At 47.2% G+C, this 17,681-nt stretch overlaps 1 protein-coding gene across 3 annotated transcripts in view; it reads right to left on the bottom strand.

The window, feature by feature from the left end:
* Nucleotides 1-17,681, bottom strand: part of CDK5RAP1 (CDK5 regulatory subunit associated protein 1) — a 741,070-nt gene that overhangs the window by 328,163 nt on the left and 395,226 nt on the right. For all 3 annotated transcript variants that reach the window (XM_069652401.1, XM_069652403.1, XM_069652404.1), the window contains one exon: nucleotides 13,989-14,044. In XM_069652401.1, coding sequence (XP_069508502.1) covers nucleotides 13,989-14,044 — 56 coding nt within the window. The remainder of the gene's footprint in view (nucleotides 1-13,988; nucleotides 14,045-17,681) is intronic.

The raw sequence follows: 17,681 nt of genomic DNA, 5'->3' as shown, positions 1-17,681 counted from the left end.
AGGAAACCAGGTTCATGCTCTCTTACCCAATTTGAAAAGTATCTGGACACTGACTCGGGGGACAGGGCGGTGGTCTCGTCCATCTACAAACTCATAAAACGGGAAGAGGCATTACACTCCAGGTCTTGCATGAGTAAGTGGGAGAAAGATCTAAGGGCTGACATAGGGGAACAGGAGTGGCTTAGGCTGTGGTCCCAAATTCCGAAACTTGCCAGGTCTATTCAAATCCGGGAGAGTTGGCTAAAGCTTTTACTGAGATGGCACTGTACCCCGCTCAAGTTAAACAAGATGTACCCCACGCTTTCAGCGTTTTGTTGGAGGGAGCGTGGCGAAGTGGGATCCTGGGCTCAGATTTGGTGGGAATGCCCGAAACCTGATGTATTTTGGTCTTTATTCCGGCAGGCGATAACTCAGGTGTTGGGTCCTCTGCAGGATGGAGGGAGGGGGCGGGACTTATTGGGCCTCAATGGGATGCTTGCCACCCTGTCCACCAAAGCGGAAGGCAAACTATATGTGAAAAATGATGATGTCGGCTGCATTGGTCCTGGCCAGGAAGTGGAATTCCAAGGACCCTCCTCAGGAGCATGAGTGGGTTGCGAAATTGTGGGCACTGCTGGCAATGGAATGGCTCACATACGTGATTCAGGGCGCGCACATGCGGTTCTACTCAGAATGGGCCACCCTGTTGTCCTTCTTAAAGGCGGGAGCCCGCCGGGCCTGGTGCCCCAAGGCGATGGAACTACTGGGCATAGTTTGCCCTCAGGACGAATCGGACCTCTCAAGTTAAAGAGTGGTTGCCATTTTCCTTGTCATACTTGTTGAACTTGATCGCTCAGTGAAACTGTAGAATCCTTGTTGGGGTGGCTGTAGGGGAGGGGCGGGGAAGAGGGAGGTAAGGGGTTGTTTTGTTTATTTTCTTCCTGCTACTGGTTTTTGTTGTATAAGTGACAAACGGTTAATAAAAACTTATTGGAAAAAAAAAAATCAGAGGTCATCTTCGACTCCACGCTCTCCTTCTCGTCTCACATCGTGAACATCTCTAAAAAGTCCCACTACCACCAGCACCTACTTAAAGGTATTCTACCTTTTTTCACCTTCCTTCAGAGGCTCACCATCTCCAGAGCCCTGTCCTCTCTAGGCTGAACTACTGCAACAGCCTCTTTCTCAACCTGCCCTCTTCTACCCTCCGTCCTCTTCAACTCATCCAGAACAGAACCGCAAGACTTATCCTTGGCCTCAAGCCCAGGGACTGCATCTCTCCGGCCCTGAAATCCCTTCACTGGCTCCCCGTGGGAGCAAGGATTAAGTTCAAGGACCTTTGCATTGTCCACAAGGCTCTCTGGGGCCTGGGCCCACTCCATCTGCAACACTCTCTTCCTAAATACTCTCCTTCCTGAGCCCTCCGCCCGTCTTCCTCCAACTCTCTGCGGGTGAGCCGCTTCTCCAAGCAGAGACTTGGGGGAAGATCTTTATCCACTGCAGGTGCCTCCCTCTGGAACAGCCTCTCTGCCTCTCTTTAAGTTCCAGAAACTCCGCAAGACGTTCCTCTTCGCCTCCTCCTTCTCTCTCCCTCTCCCCTGCTAACCACCTCTTTTTGCTCTCTCTCCCCTCTACTTCTGCTCAGTTTCGATGACTGGCTGCCTGGTGCACCTTCAGAGCCTTACAGGCCCCAAGCTTTCCTCACCAGTCTCCTGCACTTGCCCCTGGGCCTTGCACTTACTGCAGCACTACTGCACTTCGGTTACGAGTGGTATCTCTCTGCACTTAACCCATGTTCTGACGGGACTGGGTGGGCTTGCTCTCTAACGCCCCCATGCACTTCCTGTTTTGTTTTCATTCATGATCTGAATGTACCGTGCCTAGTAAGATAGTTTGTCATCTCTTACCTGTGTTTTCCCCTCCCATGCATGGTTGCGCTTTGAAAGACGTGTGGATAAGCACATAATAAATACACATAATAAATAAATAATATATCAATCTTAGGCTTTTCACGTTCTAAGGCTCGTGCAAATAGCGGTTTCTAGAGGTCAAGGTTATTCCCCTCCTTGGTGTCCTCTCCGGTCTCACGGCCTTTCTCCTTGTGTTCAATCGCTACCTTGGAACTGCTGCTTCCTCGTGTGCTTTTCTTCGCTCAGAGTGTGCTTTCGTGCTCTGCCTTTTATTCGTGTGGGGAGGTGTAATGGGAGTCAGATGTGTGTGATGATTAGTAATTGCCTGACCTTGCCTGATTAAGGTGTTGGGACATGTCAGGTATACGGCTCTGGTGTTAATCTGTTGTTGCTCAGGATGAACTGTCCGTGTGAAGGTGTTTGTGTCGGAAAAGGGTGAGGGTTGAGCTTCCAAGTATCCTGCCTGTTAGGACGGGGAAAGGGTATTACAAGACAGGGAATACGGCGTCTCACCCTTCAGTGTCCCACTTCCACTCCCCGAAGAACCCCATCGAGGTGATCTCTCCCACACTGGTCCACCCAAGGGAACTGGATCCAATAGCGATGGCCTTGTCCTGGCCACTTGAATGACAGATCCCCAGGAACTAGCGGGTGAGACACCTTCAGGTTTCTCACATAACCAACTGGTCTTGTGGATGGTTGAAGGGAACCAGCACAATATGCCATCAGAGCCTGTGGAATGGACACATGGGGAGAGGCTACCACCGGGAAAGGAGTGACGACATCAGATTCATCACAGCAGCGAATGTAAGTTTTCCTTAAAAAGAGGTATCTGTTTTACATTTAAATATTTCCAGAAAAAAAGTGAGAATGGTCATGACTTTGTTACAGATATATCCTGAAGGGGGCATGTTTGTGTAGGTTACTAGGCATATACCCTCTGGCTGTGAGGATGCTAGAACAGCAGGCATGCCAAACAAAAATGGTATGCCAAAGTAAGTTAACATTGCTGATAAAATGAATTTAGTTTGAGCAGTCTGTTTAAAAACCATAATGTTAGACTGTATTTATAAGCTCTGGCCTGGTGGACAGATTTTTAGAAGGCCTCCCTAGTTATAGTGAACAGGGATACTCTGGATATGTAGACAATAAGTCAGGATAGCTAGCATGGAGAGTGGTCAAGGCTAAGTCTCTGGAGAAAGGGAGTGGGATCAGGGGTCCACAATGAGTCCACACAATGAGCAATCAAGGATTATTCTTTGACAGGCAAGTACAAAAATACTATATTTATTTATGGCCAAAGAACACACTATGAAAATGACTAAGAACAGGTAATATCACACAACACTAATAGTAGATAAATATATACCATCACATTAAGTCAGTGCCAAATAATCTATTCACCCCCACAACACCCGAAGGGGAAGGTAAGTAATTAGTAGTTGCACTGACAGTCCACCGAATTAACAACCCTAACTTATAATGTCCTGCCCTAAATTGTATGGGGCCTTGTGCCCAAAGTTCCAAGTTTTCAATCGTTTTAGGGTGTGTGAAAGGGTAGGAGGAGGGTCCTGTGGATGAACCGGTTCCAGAAGATAGATGAAGATGTTCACTTGTGAGTAAAACATTTTACTACCTTTTGGAGTTCTTTACAGAACAAGTATAACCAAGGCGAAAAGTAACAAAACTATTTAAAAGTTCTCCTACACCCTGAAGTGACTTCAATAACAAGGATAGTATTGCATCTATATATAAAACCAATATACTGAGTTTCAGGAAGTCTTAGTTACTTACCTGTAACTGTATTTCTCCAGCATTGGTATCTTTCATAGATTCACATGCTTGAATATTCCCCGTCGTCAGACTGGGAATCCTCGGTGATAAATTTAATAATAATAATTTTTTTTTTTTTTTTTAAATATACACACACTGCTACCTAGCAGTGCATGTACATAGCCCATTATGGCCTATGAGCCATTTCATTGTGTAGTCCCTCCACCTCACTTTGGTCCTTTATGGCCCCAGCCAATGAGGTGGCAGGGCTTAAGCTCCGCCCCCGGCAGCCATCTTCAGATTTTGAACCGTAGAGATTACAGTATGATGGATGCCGAGCATAGGAGCAGCCTCTCAGGGGAGGCGGGCGGGCGCATGTGAATCTATGAAAGATACCAATGCTGGAGAAATACAGTTACAGGTAAGTAACTAAGACTTCTCCAGCATTGGATCTTTCATAGATTCAGATGCTTGAATAGAATACCAAGCAGTTAAAACATGCCACCATAATCTACATATATGCATAAATACAGAAAAACATATTTCTGGTCAAACCTTTACCATGCAGCAACACAACGGTTACATACTTCGGGAAAGGTGGCTGATCCTACCTTATACAAAGAGATGGCGGAGCACTGCCTGTCCAACTGCAGCTTCTTTGTTGGTATCTTCAGTCAGGCAGTAGTGTTTCGCGAAAGTATGCAGAGTGCTCCACGTGGCGGCTCTGCATATGTCCTTCAAGGCCACCCCTGCGTGGAATGCTGTTGACGCCGCTCTTCCTCTGGTGGAGTGCGCAGATGGCGGTCTAGTTAAAGGGTCGCCTTTCAACTGATGGCAGTGGGTAATGCAGGACGATACCCAGCGTGCCAGACTTTGTTTAGATATATGCTGACCCTTGGTACGGCCAGAGAACGAAATGAATAGCCGGTTTGAGGAGCGGAACTCCTTGGTTCTTTGCAAGTAAAACTTCAACACTCTAGCAACGTCTAGAGAATGTAATGTCCTTTCCGCTTCAGAAGCGTGATTCTGGAAGAAGGTTGGTAAAACAATGCGCTCAGTGAACGACATCTCCGAAAGTACCTTGGGAAGGAACTTCGGGTGAGGCCTTAAGATGACGCGGTCCTTCTGGAACAGAGTAAACGGAGGTTCTGAAGACAAAGCTTGCAACTCACTGATCCTTCTGGCTGAAGTGATGGCTATCAGGAAAGATGTCTTCCAGGACAAGAATTTCATATCGCATCTGTGTATGGGTTCGAAGGGAGGTTGCATGAGGGCTGTTAAGACGGTGTTGAGGCTCCAGTCTGGAACTGGTGTAGGTGTAGGCGGATAAGTACGCATCAGTCCTTTCAGGAAGATCTTAACCGCTGGTAAGGAAAGTAAGGCTTGCGTCTCCGCGGTTACTGTGTAGGCCGCTATGGCTGACAGATGGACCTTGATAGAGGACTGTGAGAGCCCTGACTTAGCCAGGTGCAACAAGTAGGGCAGAATCTGATCAACCGAGGCCGAGAGGGGATCGATCGCAGAGGTCTCGCACCATTTGGAAAACCTGGTCCATTTCCTGGTGTAGGTAAGTTGCGTGGACGGGGCTCTAGCGGCCCTGATGATATCCCAGCATTCTGATGGTAACTTTAGGTGCATCAGTTTGCGCTGCTCAGGAACCATGCTTTGAGAGACAGGCTCCTCGGGTCGTGGTGGAGGACCTTGCGGTTCTGTTGTGTCAGAAGATATTGATGTGACTTGAGCCGAATCGGGGGTCGGCAGGATAGGTGCCTCAGCGTCGGGTACCAGACTTGCCGTGCCCAATCCGGTGCAATAAGAATCAAAGAACAATCCTGTTCTTTTACCCTGCGAAGTACCCTCGACATGAGGGGAATGGGTGGGAAGGCGCAGAGGAACTTCCCCGACCAATCCACTGAGAACGCGTCTCCCAGTGATTGGTGCTCCGGGGATCTTGAAGCAAATCTCTTGCATTTTTTGTTGTTCCTGGTGGCAAAAAGGTCGATCTGCGGATGGCCCCATAAGGCAAAGATCCGTTGGGTTTCTTTTTCGTCCAGCTCCCACTCGTGTGACGCTGTGTAGTCTCTGCTTAGTCTGTCCGCTAGGACATTGTCCACTCCTGGAAGATGCTCTGCTCTGACCTGTATCCCGTAGCGCAAGGCCCATGCCCATAGCTGTTGGGCTTCTTGCGGCAGGATCTGAGACCTCGTGCCTCCTTGCTTGTTTGTATAGTGCATGGAGGTCGTGTTGTCTGTCTGGACTGTAAGAACTTGACCGGCTATAACCGGTAGGAAAGCTTTCAGCGCTAACCTTACGGTCCTGAGCCCTAACACGTTGATGTGGAGCTGGGACTCTTGGGCCGACCAAGATCCCTTGGTTTGGAGGTCCGCCAGATGAGCGCCCCAGCCTGATAAGGAAGCGTCCGTCCGCAACAGGAGGGTCGATGTCGGTGCTTGAAACGGCATTCCCTGCAGAAGATTCCTCGGAACATTCCACCATCGAAGGGCCTTGTGCAACGTCGATGGAATCTGGACAATGTCTTCCCAGCATCCGAAAGCTTGTTTCCATTGGTGGTCCAGAGCTTCCTGAACCGGTCTCATGCGAAGCCTGCAGTTCGGTATGAGGAATATGCATGATGACATCATGCCCAATAGGGATTTGTAAGAGCGTACGGATGTTGTCTCTTTCTGTAGGAAGTTCGAAGTTGAGCGTAGAATCGATGCTATTCTTTCTGTGGATGGCCTCACTCTGGGAATGCTGGTGTCTCCCAGGAAGAGAGCTACCTTGCTGGGAACGAGGCAGGACTTCGTCTGGTTTATGGAGAAACCTAACTCTTTTAGGAGGTTGACAGTCCTCGACACTGCCGAGCGAGCCTTTGCAGCGGAACTTGCCTTTATCAGCCAATCGTCCAGGTATGGAAAAACGTCCGTTCCTGCCCTCCTGAGACTTGCCGCTACCAGTGCCAAGCATTTTGTGAAAACTCTCGGAGCCGATTTTAGCCCGAACGGGAGCACTTGAAACTGAAAGTGGAGCTCTCCCACTGTAAACCTGAGGAACTGTCTGTGCGCTGGATGGATCGGAATATGGAAGTATGCGTCCTCCAAGTCTAAAGTGGCCAAGAATTCGTGCTTGTTTAACCAAGGTAGCACCCCTTGTAAAGCCACCATCTTGAATGTTATGCGCTTGATGAATTTGTTGAGTGCCCTCAGGTCCAAGATGGGTCTCCATTGACCGTTTTTCTTTTTGACGAGGAAGAATCGGGAGTAGAAACCTTTTCCCCTCTGAGAATAAGGTACTGGTTCTACTGCTGCCTTCTGGAGCGGTTTTTGCACTTCAGACATGACCTGTCTTAGCATATGCACTCTGCGAGATGTTGGAGGCAGAGAAGGAGGTTGGTCCAGAAATTCTAAGGTGTGACCCTTTCGGATCACCTGCAACACCCATCTGTCTGATGTAATTGACTGCCAGCGCTGGAATAACTGGCTCACCCTTCCCCACACCGGGGTGTGGTGAAGGGGGGAAGAAAATTGGTCGTCAGTTTTGCTTGCCTTGTGACTTCCCTTGGGCGGAGCCACGTCTGCCTCTATGGGCGTATCTGTTGGATGACTGATATTTATTGTCTTGGTACGTGCCGCCTTGTGCTTTTTGACCATAGGAGGAACGACCGTATCCTCTGAACTTGGAAGATGAACCTCTAAAGGAACGAAAAGACCGATGGTCCTTACTTTTGTCCTTTAAAGAACTGATGGCTCTGGCTGTGTCCGTGTCTGTCTTGATTGCCTTCAAATGGTCGTCTATCTTTTTTCCAAAGAGATCTTGGCCATCAAACGGCTTGTCTAATATCTGCGCCTGGAATCCAGGTCTAAAGTTAGTAGCCTTCATCCAGGCCTGCCTTCTGAGCACTGTGCCGTGCGCTATCTGCCTGAAGCCTGATTCGGCCACATCAACCGCTGCGTCGATCATGTGATCCGATGTTGCTTCACCATCCGCGATTATCGATTTTGCCTCCTCCTGGAGCTCCGGTGGTAATTGCTTCGCCAAGTTAGACATGCGGAGCCAAAGCTCGCGATCGAACCTTGCGGTCATGGCCAGCACATTGCCCGCTCTGATTGTAAGGGATGCAGAAGATGATACTTTCCTGCCCATGGCTTCCAGTTTACGTCCGTCCTTATCCGGTGGTGCCGACAACGGTGAGGAGGGGTTGGCGAGTTTCTTTCTGGCCGCCACTGTAACAACCGAGTCTGGTTTCGTATGACCCCTCAAACAAAGCGGTGCCGAATCCGGAGCTTTATATTTCTTTTCTGGCCTGGACACCAACGCCGGAGTCGATAAGGGCGTGGATAGGATCTTGGATCCGGAATCCCAGATGGTATCGAGGAGAGGAATTGTGGTCACTGTCCTCCTTCGTTTGTCCCTGTGCTCATAGAGCACTGATTACCTTTCCTCCGAGGAAACCTGAATTTTAAACAATTCTGCGGCTTTACCTATAATGGTGTGGAAAGAGACGAGATCATCCGGCGGTGAGGCCTTGCCCGGCGAGTCTCTCCTCCTGGGCTTCTCGACTACGTAGTCATCCCACTCACTGGGTGCGTCTGGCTCCTGTGTTATTTCTCCTTCTTCTGGTTCGGAGAATTCTCCAAAAGGATCCTCCTGCTAGTCTGATACCGAGATGGTGGACGGTACCATCGTAGGATCCACGTCCGGAGATCGCGGTCTGTGCGATGACTGTGGTGACGGGACTCTTGTAGGTGAAGCACTGTGGGTGCTGCTCCTCGGTCTTCGAGCAGGAGATCTCATCCGTTTTTGCGGTCTACTCCTGTGAGAACAACCAGATGTGCCTGGAATCGGAGATGACTCTCTAGGAATAATTCCTGTTTCTAAAGGATTAATCGGGATTTGCTTCTCCCTTTGCCGTTTGTAAAATTCTTCTACAATCCTCTGCACGGATAACATGAGTATCGGGTCATGAGGATATTCGGATTCTCCCGTGGACGGGTGCCAAGGAGGGCTGTATTGTTTCGGTAAGGGACCGATGGACTCTTCCACCACTTCCGCATCAGAGAATTCTTCCTGAAGAATTACATCCGGAAGTTCTGCCATGTGCCCCAAAGGTGAAAATTGCTGTACCAGTGGTTCAGTCTCAGTATTCTTCTCAATGATATTGCTTTCAATGACAGGAGTTTCAAATGTGGACGGCAGTAATTCCTCCGTAACTGCCGAAATTTGTGGTGCCTCTGAAGGTGTTATGGACGATGCTATCTTCGTCGACGACTGAGATTTTCCTGTCGACGAGGGCTTCGCCGCCGACTGAGATTTTCCCGTCGATGAGGGCTTCGCCGTCGACGACTGACATTTTCCCGTCGACGAGGGCTTCGTTGACGAATGTGGAGTATGTTCCGTGGACGACTACGTCATGGATGAATGCTTCGTGGACGAGTGGTGTTTCCTGCTCGTCGACGATTTCTTCGTGGTCGACATGTCCGATGACGATGATCTAATAGTCGACGATGTCTTAAGCGTCGTCGTCGTCGATGATGGTTTCGTCGACGGTATGGCCGATGACAGGCCTTTACCTTTCCCTTCATTCGTGGACGGTTTACCCGCCGACGACTGCCCCCCCCCGTTTTTTGCAAACTCCTCCTTACCTCTGGAGGCAGATTTTGCTGACTTTTTCTGGCTTGGTAAGTCAACTGGAGGCAGAAAGGGTATCAATTCCAGCTTCCTCTTTTTGGACTTGGGAGAGGAACTCCTTTCCACTGAAGAGGCCCTTCTCAATGAAGTTTGTCTCTCAGATGGAGTGCTGGATTGGACAGGAGCTGTTCTGACAGACTCTTCGTCCGAAGATTGATCCCTGGATTCCAGGTATGAAAGGAGTCTTCTATGCCTGTCATGAAGGGTCTTGGTGGAAAAAGTTCTACAAATCTCGCATTTTTTAATGTCATGTGGGTACAGACAATAAATGCAATGCTCGTGGGGGTCTTTGTAGTAAACCAATTTCTTCTTACACCTCGTGCAGTCCCTGAACAGGGAAGGCTTCCTGACAGCCTGAGGTGCCTCCATTTCTGAAGAGAAGTTCAGTCGACGATTTTGAGAGGAAAACAACAAGTTTTGTCAACAAGTAATTGAAAACAAAGCCCCTAAGAGGGGGAACAAGATGGAATATATTTTACCAAATATATTCCACACAAAAGTAGAAAGAATTTGAAAAAGCTTAGAGAGCTTGAGGATTCCCTGTGTCTGTTAGACTGCGGTGAAAAATCTGAAGATGGCTGCCGGGGGCAGAGCTTAAGCCCTGCCACCTCATTGGCTGGGGCCATAAAGGACCAAAGTGAGGTGGAGGGACTACACAATGAAATGGCTCATAGGCCATAATGGGCTATGTACATGCACTGCTAGGTAGCAGTACGTGTATATTTAAAAAAAAATTATTATTATTATTAAATTTATCACCGAGGATTCCCAGTCTGACGACGGGGAATATTCAAGCATCTGAATCTATGAAAGATCCAATGCTGGAGAAGGAAGGGTTAAAGAACAAATAGAAAGGTTAGAACATACTTTCTTATAAGAGTAAGACAGTTCAAATCCTCCAATGAAATCTAGGTAAACCTTTCCCAGCAGTAAAAGTGTTCAACAAATAACAACCTATGAGGCACAAGCAAAGCAAAAGTCAATGGATTCAGAAAGGTGCCTTTAGGGAGCCAGGACAGTCAAAGTCAATTGGACAAAGTCTATAGTTCTGAAGCACTTCTTGACAAAGTCTTTCACAAAGTCAGATAGTTCACAGAAAATCCCTGAAGGGACACACACTGGTAAGCCTGTGCAAGGGGAGTTGAGATCAACACAGAAAGTTAAGCAAGTACAAATCTCAAGGGAGAAGGTAAGTACCCCAAACCCAAAGTACCTCTGGTTTGAAGAAAAGTGGTCCAGCTAGATGTTGTCTTGCTACAGCCAAGCAGGCCCTGGTTCCTGAGCCTCAGTTGTGGGGACAAGAAGAAGGACATCTGAAGGGCTCCTGCGGCAGTACTCAGGAAGGACTTCAGCAGCTACGGGCTCTCTTCGATTCAACGGCACTTTGTGGTTTTAGCACCTCGCAAACAGCACTGATGCAGATCGAATATCTCTGGTTGGACTTTCCTTGCTCCCTCAGTCCTGGACTCTGGTGAGGGGACTCTGGTGAGGGATTCCCTGCTTCTGGAGTGTCCTTAGGAGGCTCCTGGAGCTTTTGGCCAGATTCTTTCTGCGGCAGACACTGTACTCGGTTATGGACACTCAACCCCTGGCATTTATTTATTTATGTATTTATTTATTTATTTATATGTATATAGCGCGCAAACAGCCCAAGAGCATTGAGGCGTTGTTACTTGTAAGAGCTTAGTTACAGATACAGGAATGGAAGCAGTCGTTGGTACATTATAAATACTATAGACATAATTCAAAACTTACAGTTTATGCAATTGGTCATGACATTAAAGCTTATGCAATGGGTCATATGTATAGTATTCATGCTGATGCGAGGGACCTTATGTGAAGAGGATGGTTTTCATAGCTTTAGAGAAAGCGATGAGGGAGGTCTCACCTCAAATTGGGCTTCTGCAGCAACGAAGAGGCACATCAAGTCAGGGATTGCGCTAAAGTGGAGTTTGTCTCGGGCTAGTTGATCCCACTAACCAAAGGGGAGAAGTCATTCCTTCCGGAGCTTCTCTGTCGATACGAAAAAGGAGGTCAGCAGGGCTTCACTGGTACTTCGAGGTCCAGGAAGTTGCAGCAGGATAAGGGCCTACTAGGTAGCCCCCCAGCACTCCACATAAGATGGTGTGTGCTGAACCTACAAAGTAAAAACAGGTAAGCAAGATCAATTTCACTTTACTATTCTTGGGAACGGTAGTTCACCCAAGAAAAGGTATGTAAACCTTAAGAGAACTCCAAAGGACTTCTCAGTGACACTCCACTGAGGGTGCTTTGTGTCACTATACAAAAAGCAAATGCCGATGGAATTTGTCAGACTCCAAAAACAGTGAAAACATAAAATCCTAATCAGGGAAAAACACATGAGAGTGAGAAAAGGGTCCCACCCACTCAGGAGTTCAAATTAAAAAGTCCTAAATCCAGTAAAAGAGCTGAGGGTGTCTAAGGTAGGAGAACATTAGCAGAGAAATGAAAATTCTCCCCAACAACCCCTGTACTCTGATTTTTCCTCAGACTTGGCATGTCATTGGAGGATTCGCCTGATGTAGGAATCCATGTTGTTGGTTCCGGTCGAAGAAGCCCGGGAGTGTAAGAAGAGTTTGGTTTGTGTCCAGGAGCTGTGTGCAACCTTTTTTCCTGGAACAATGCAGCAGGCACTGGTGCCAGACTCTTCAGGGTCCTCGAGTAGATGCGGGAAAACTGGTTTAAGCGACATTCACCTATGCATGGCAACAGCAGAAGAGACAGATGTTGCGGTCGAAGTCTGTCCTCTATCTCGGGCACTATCAATGCTACAGTGCCAACATTTCACAGCAAGGACTCTTGCAGGACAAGCTGAGGACCCCTTGAGTTCCGAGCCAAAACACGGAACGACGCCTCTTCTACCGCAGTAGCACTAATTGGAGTTGGTCACTCCACTGGAGGACCCAGGAACACTTCCAAAGACTCCAAATCATCAGGCACCAAGAAGTCGTCGAGAATGGTTGTTCCCACCACTGCAACGGGTCGAAGCACCAACAGAGGTCTTCTAAGATAAGTAGGCAGACTGGTCTCCACCAGGACTGCGGCCAAAGTTGGTTGCCAGGCCTTCCCAGGAATGGCCCATGGGTTTGCCTGAAGTCTTCACAGCTATGCAGGATACTTGGCCCCTTGTCATATCTCTGGGGAATGGCTGCAGGACTCCTTTTCATATCCAGAAACTCAGATGAGCACGAAACTCAGCCCAACCCATGGAAGATCTGCCCCTCACACACACCTCAGCAGTGGTCCAGTCAGGGACCAGTGTTGGTGAAACTCATGCATACACTCCAGACATACAGAACCGGTTTGTGTATTGGGACCAGCCAGTCTCAACCCAATTCCTGGTTACCAACTGACATAGCCTGCACAAGCCTGTGGAAAGCATTGCTTTCCCGGACAAATGCATGACCATTAAAAGATTTTCCTGACCTGAGAAGGCAGGAAGAAGACAAAAAGACAAGATGACTAAAGAACAAATGATAAACCTTGTGGCACGGGCATTAGGACACAAGCTTCAGTTAGTAGCCAAACGCGGTAAACGTGAGAAGCCTAACAAAAAGTACAGTACAAAGTAGGAAAAAGTAACTGCTGCTACCAGTTTGTCTTTAGGCGCATAAAAAAGTAACCAAAAATCCTGTTGTGAGTAGTCTAGGGCCATACAAAAGAAACACCATGGTACTGCATTGGAAGATGCATTGTGCAATGTTAAAAATTTACCCAAAAGGTCAATATAGTTTTCCAGTACTACTGATCTGAAGGACTAGGTAGATAACAAGTGAGCAAAAAGCCAGGGAAGTTCAGCTGAAGGCTTCACTTCACTGAAAAAAGTCAGGATGGGGGGAGTGTGGGGGAGAACAAAAGCACAAAGTTTAGAGGTCCATAGAATATGGAGGGCAAGTTGCCAAAAGGGAAAACCTTCCTAACACATAATCTACTTTCTCTTACTTCATAATGCCATATTAAAGGGTAAGGAATGTTCGTACACGTTTGTATGAAATGTAGCTGTTCCCTTAGTGTCAACATCCTATTTTAAAAGGGAAACCTGCAAGTGAAATGGATACACATTTCTGTATGTGAATATTGGAAGCACAAGATAGATGTGTCTGAAAAGTGGCAAATGCACCTTTCATCTGCTGGTGTTTCTGTAGACAGACCACTGCACCAGTGTACATGTATCCACTATATCAAAGACAGTGATTATGTTACATACTTGTAGAGCTTGAAACCAGATTTGATGGGGCCACTAACATTACTCTTTTAGCAACAGAGCAAATGTGGAAAATGTGTCTGAAGGCACTGTGCCACAAAAACATGTTCAAGAAGCAATGCTGTTGAAAGTCCATGCAAGCAGGCACTAAATCAGGCAATTGATTGGCTAATGCACAAGAAACAGAAGAAGGCATAGATCATCACAGAAAGGACAGATTTCTCTGTAAGAGACAGTACAAAAGAGCAGCTGTCAGCTCTCAAATGCATTACATGGATATCTTTAAAGATATGGAGATTCACAGGAGTAGTAATTGAGGCCTAAAAGCATCTGGAAAATAGTCCAAAAATGGCAATGGGTGACCAGCGCAACATGGAACCTCACATGACATTAATGAGAAGAGAAGAGCTTACCTGGAATGTACTCCCGTACATGCTGTACCAGTTCTAAGTAAGTTTCTCTTGTGTATCTGGAATTGGAAGAAAAGTGGGGTGCTGTAATACAAGTTCACAACTGTGGTTCAGTATCTATGTCATGCAGTACTGTTATTCTGCTTAAGGTATCAATACGGGTATGTGACAAAGTCAGATGTTTAAGGCTAACTGATGGGCGGTAGGCAAGGAGGCAGTGTCACATGATGTAGGGCCCAGAGAAGGACACTGGACCCCAAGTTCCTGAGCTCATTAGAAGCCAAGGACATGTCAGGGAGGATCTACGTGAAAACATCATATTTTTCACTGTGAATCCCATAACATAGTTTTTTTCTTCTTTTACCAGCTTTTACTACATATGTATGCAGGGGGAGTCACCCACAGCCCCTCTCTAAGAACTCCCTACTTTAATTAAGATCCTGACCCAAACCCCATCTATAATCTCGTTGAAATGTGATTTAAAAAATCCCATGTTATGGGATTCGCAGTGATTTGATTCAATGTTTTCAACCTGTCCCGGCAGGGAGACTTCAAGAGGAGAGCCTAGTTAAGAAGGGGGGCCCCAAGTAGAAAGGACTGGGACCAAGACCTGGGAATTCAGGACCAAAGGACGGGGAACCATCTCTTTGTTAAAAAAATTGAAAAGAGCACCTGTGGCTCTGGGGGACGGGACACAGCCCTAATTTCAGCACTAGGTCACTACTTTCCTTCAACTAAGTGGTTAAAAAGCCAGGGACGTCCCCAAAAAAATGAAACTGAACTGTAGATATATTGATTGTCCGATTACTCTGAGCCTTATTGAGGAATGATCTGTGACAGCAACCCCACAAGAAAGATTGTACTTGCATGGTCCTGCCAAATGCTGCAGCCAAGTGTTATGGAATACCTTCATGCAAGACTGTTAGGGAGTTTCACTAAAGTCTATCTGTGGTAGGACTGTAGAAGACTCACTCTTAGGAGTACAGGGCACCGACCCTTAGGTTTAGTCTGAACTACCCAAAAGATTTGGTAGCAAGGGATGAGCAGCCAGGCTTAGTCTAGGAGGGAGCAGGGTGGTAGGTAACTACAAAGACCTCAAGGCAAGTCAAGAATACACTTATACACAGACGTTTTATAAAAATATTGTTATTCATTATAAACACTAAGGCAGCTAACACAGTATTAGAATTAGAGATAGGTATACATATTCACATGTAAATACAGTAAGACATGTGCTAAGCATTACTCAGTTCAATAATAGACTCTTAGAGGATATACAGGTAAGTAGAGTAGAATTCAAGTTTAGCACATCATTTCTTATAACCAATATTTAAAGTAAGCAATACAAATACTGTTGAGTACTTTTAGGCAATCTATAATTTAGAACGTCCACCCCTATCTGGGAATGTTAGGTTATGTTGATTTATAAGAGTCTCAAAGTCACTTGGCAAACTGGGTAAACAGGCCCCCCCGCCCCCGGGCATACGAACAAAGAAAGACCGATGCTGTCAAAGCTGTCAAAATAGCAGGTTTATTCCATGTAACATTTGTGAACAATCTTTAGTTAAAATCTGGTTCAGGGAGGTCAGGCAGGCCCCATGCAGGAATGTAGAACAAAGGACCAGTGACCTTAGGCCTGGGAGAACACAGTTGGGGTGTACAACCCAATGTGTCTCAGAAAGCTTAGGAGTCCGATTTAACATAGCAAGCACCCAGGTGAGTATCTAGGAACGGGACAGTACCTTTTCATATAGAAAGAAGACGGTGCCACCAGCGTGTCTCCAGGAGAGGGGACAGCAGCTCCTGTTCGGATTCTTGGCTTCGAGGCTGAAGAGGGAACTTTTGGCAGGAGCAAACAGTCAGTTTCTTGTGATGGGATGACCAGCAGACGATATTCATGACACTGGTTCGTTTGGACTGGACTCGACACTGGCTTTGGTTAGGCGACGGTTGTCACACAGCAAACTTCTCTTTGCTTCTTAGTCCCTGACTTGGAACGGGAGATGTCTCAGAGTGCGAAAGAATCATTGTAAGATCAGCAGAATACCCACAAAGATCCAGCAAAAAGCACGCTTCAGGAGACAATGCACCTCAAATTGGTCCAGGCCCCAGGGTGTTGGGGGAATTGCAGCCCAAGACGGTTGCAGCTCTTCAAGGGATGGCTCAAAATGCAGATGGTCTTGAGACTGGTTAGGCCCACCAATCCAGGAGAGGAGGTTGTCTGGTCTGGATCTTCCCTATTGATCAGAAGATTAGGTTGGAGCAGCAGCGGTCACTCAGCAGTCACTGGAGGTGGCTGCAGGTCTTCTTCTTCTTCTCCTTCATTCCATGGGTCAACTCTCTCATTCTGCTCCAGGACCCTCACCTTTATGAAGGAACCCAGTCAATCAGCAGTCATGCCACATTTAAACTATGCCACAATCCAAAGGGACAGCCAGCCTCCCAGTCAGAACTGGATTCAAGCAGACATACTGGAGGACAAAGACCTGCAGAGTTTCAGTGCACTCCCAGCTTCCTGTTTTCCCAGACACGCTAGTGCCCTGGGGCGGGCAACCCAATGGGAACCCGGCAAAGACAAAAGAGTGAGCGGGACCTCCCCCATCCAGAACAGCAGAAGAAGGATAAAGAAAGGACAAGTCATCAAGAGATGGCAAAAAAAGAAGACAGCCACCATTTAAGTACAATGTTGACCCACAGCCACTCAGATGAACTGGTCACTCTAACTAGAAAGTTACTGGAGAAGTGGAAAAGGGGATACATTGTGTCCACTCAGCACTCCACATAAGGTGGAGTGTGCTGATTGCACAAAATAATAGTATGGTAGTATAAAAAGTATCCCCCTATTCTTGGAAACAGTAGCTATCACCAGGACAAATAAAAAGGGCAGACAAAAGAGCTCCCGCCAACAATGCACAGAAAGTACTGTGTGCTGCAATAATACATTGCAGATGCCTTAAAAGGTGGAGGAAAGCATTACTCCAAAACGAGCCAACCAAAAGGGTTGAAAAAGGATCCCAGAGTGAAAAACTGAGCGAGTGGGAAAAAAGGTTCCCACTCACCCAGGAGAACTGATCAACAATACAAGAGTCCAGCAAGAAGTGCCGGGGGACTCATTGTCAGGGGAATATTAAACAAAAATGAAATTCTACCTAACAAAGACAAACATTAGAAAACGTCCCACGCAAATGTTGGTGGGTGCCACGCAAATGGCTGATGGATCGTCCCACGCAAATGTTGGTGGGTGCCACGCAAATGGCTGATGGATGTGTGGGCAATGAAGGGTGCAGCACTGATTTCCGATGTGGTATGGGAAAAGATGGTGGACACCACTGTTGATGTCTCTGTGTGGAACTGTGCTGCTGGGTGCAGCACAACAAGATACAGCTGAGACGTTGGATTTTATTTTTGTGAGACAATTGCAGCATCGTCTGGACCATGCATTACATTTGGCACATTTCTATCATTCAAGGACACAGGGTCAGTTAAATGGTGCCTAGATTATATATTCGGGGTGACGGGTGTTGGTAGACCAGCAGGGGTGGTAGGTGGAAGTGATGAAATTGAGGTGGAAGGAAAGCAGAGTGATCAAGAGAGAACTGCAGAACTGGGGACACTAGGAAAGTGGAGTTGGAATGAGAGAACAGTATAGGTGGGGTGAGAAGAGCAGACAGAACAACAGAGGCAGAGAGACAAGAA

This window comes from Ambystoma mexicanum, chromosome 3p (genome assembly GCF_040938575.1).
Source record: "Ambystoma mexicanum isolate Mex_15411 chromosome 3p, UKY_AmexF1_1, whole genome shotgun sequence".
Classification (NCBI taxonomy): domain Eukaryota; kingdom Metazoa; phylum Chordata; class Amphibia; order Caudata; family Ambystomatidae; genus Ambystoma; species Ambystoma mexicanum.
The sequence above is the reverse complement of the archived record's forward strand: the minus strand, read 5'-3'. Positions and strand labels throughout refer to the sequence as shown.